Here is a 1,611-nt window from a genome sequence, read left to right as displayed (position 1 = left end):
TTTGTATACACTCTGCTCTGTTTCTTACTATTTAAGCAATTTATGAATTTCTGTTATCAGTACACAAAAAGTCAGTGTTTTATGCATTTCATCATCAAAGTGAACACTGACATTAATACTTTGCACGGTGTTCACCAAAAACATCATAGCAGTGTTGTACTTAAAAACTGACACCTGTATCAGAATCCGATATTTATTGGAGTTTCTGCTGTTCTTTCTCTGGCATGCCCAAGAAGTACAGAAAAAGCGTAAATTTCTGTTGTCACATGTTTTATTGGATCATAAAACACCTGTTTTTATGTGAGCAAATGACTTCATGTAAAATGATAAAAGAATGCCAAGAACAACACAGTGATTCTAGTAGTATGATAATGAAATGTGTCAATGTTTCTGAGAAAAAAATGTGAAAAAGATGGACGTACCATTGTATACATATTAAAACACTAAACACACAACAGAGAAAGCCAATGAATTGATGCCACCCATTGAATGCAATCATTAATGTTCGTTGCTGCCATTTTTTTAACCGATGCATTTGGCTCTTGCAGTAGAAAACTAGCAGGATAACCTGCATTTACATTCATACACGTCAGCCATTGACATGTTGGTACATCTCGAAAATGTTAATGACTTTCAAATGACAGATGCATCTGTTACGTCTTCACGCCCTCACTTTTGTGAGTTGGTAGCGCATACGGAGCTCCCAGGAACTGGTCCGCTATTCGTCCTGCCTCGCGGAGTCCACTCAGCAAAGCTCCGTGGACTGTGGCAGGATAGTTCCTGATGGTGTGTTCCCCCGCAAAAAAGAGGCGTGGCAGACTGCCTGAGGAATTAGAGACTGGTGTGGCCATCAGATCATAATCATTGCCTGTAAAAAATAAAAACTCCATAAAAAATCAACCCCAGTTTATATATATTTTTTTCATGCTTTGCATGTACATATGTAACATTAAAACTAAAATATCAAAGTTGAATATAATGATACAAATCTACTACACTTCAAGGAACTGGTTCATGTTTTTTGAAAGAAATGTTTCATCATTTTTTATGTTAAAAATTAACAAGAGGCCCAGGGGCCTTATAGGTCACCTGAGTATCATGTAACAACCTTCCAATGTTTGAATTAGGTTTGTGTTTAAATATAAGAATTTTACTTTTGGATGGAAGAAACATTGAATAGCTATGTGGTCATGAAGTACATGTGTCATTTTTATGTTCAATCAATAATCCTTTTTAAAAAACCTAGGTCTGAGACATCATAAAGAAAAGGGTTATTTACTCCTTAGATAAAACCAATATAAGAAGATTTTCAAAGAATTTCTACATTTTCACTATATGACCAATAGAGCCCCACCCTAACACAAGAACCCCTGCCCCAGGGGCCATGAATTTCACAATTTTGGTAGAGGGCTCAATGCTCATTATAATTATGCCCACAGTTTGGCTTCTTGATGTCCAGGAGTAAAGAAGAAGATTTTTTAAAATTACACTCATTTTGATGGTTTTTGCCCCACCCCTCAGGCCCCAGGGGGGCAGGGACCATGAATTTCACAATTTTTGTTCCCCTCCACCTACAGATGCTATATGCCAAAATTGGTTGAAATTGGTTCA

At 36.9% G+C, this 1,611-nt stretch overlaps 1 protein-coding gene across 4 annotated transcripts in view; it reads right to left on the bottom strand.

Annotated features, from left to right (window-relative positions):
* Nucleotides 1-253: 253 nt before the first annotated feature.
* LOC125675105 (lysine-specific histone demethylase 1A-like) overlaps nucleotides 254-1,611 on the bottom strand; it is a 38,329-nt gene continuing 36,971 nt past the window's right edge. For all 4 annotated transcript variants that reach the window (XM_056160224.1, XM_056160225.1, XM_056160226.1 and 1 more), the window contains exon 17: nucleotides 254-868. In XM_056160224.1, coding sequence (XP_056016199.1) covers nucleotides 654-868 — 215 coding nt within the window. In that variant the 3' untranslated portion in view covers nucleotides 254-653. The remainder of the gene's footprint in view (nucleotides 869-1,611) is intronic.

The sequence above is a fragment of the Ostrea edulis genome, chromosome 3 (genome assembly GCF_947568905.1).
Source record: "Ostrea edulis chromosome 3, xbOstEdul1.1, whole genome shotgun sequence".
In the NCBI taxonomy this organism is placed as follows: domain Eukaryota; kingdom Metazoa; phylum Mollusca; class Bivalvia; order Ostreida; family Ostreidae; genus Ostrea; species Ostrea edulis.
Note: the sequence above shows the minus strand (reverse complement) of the source record. Positions and strands in the feature narration are given on the sequence as shown.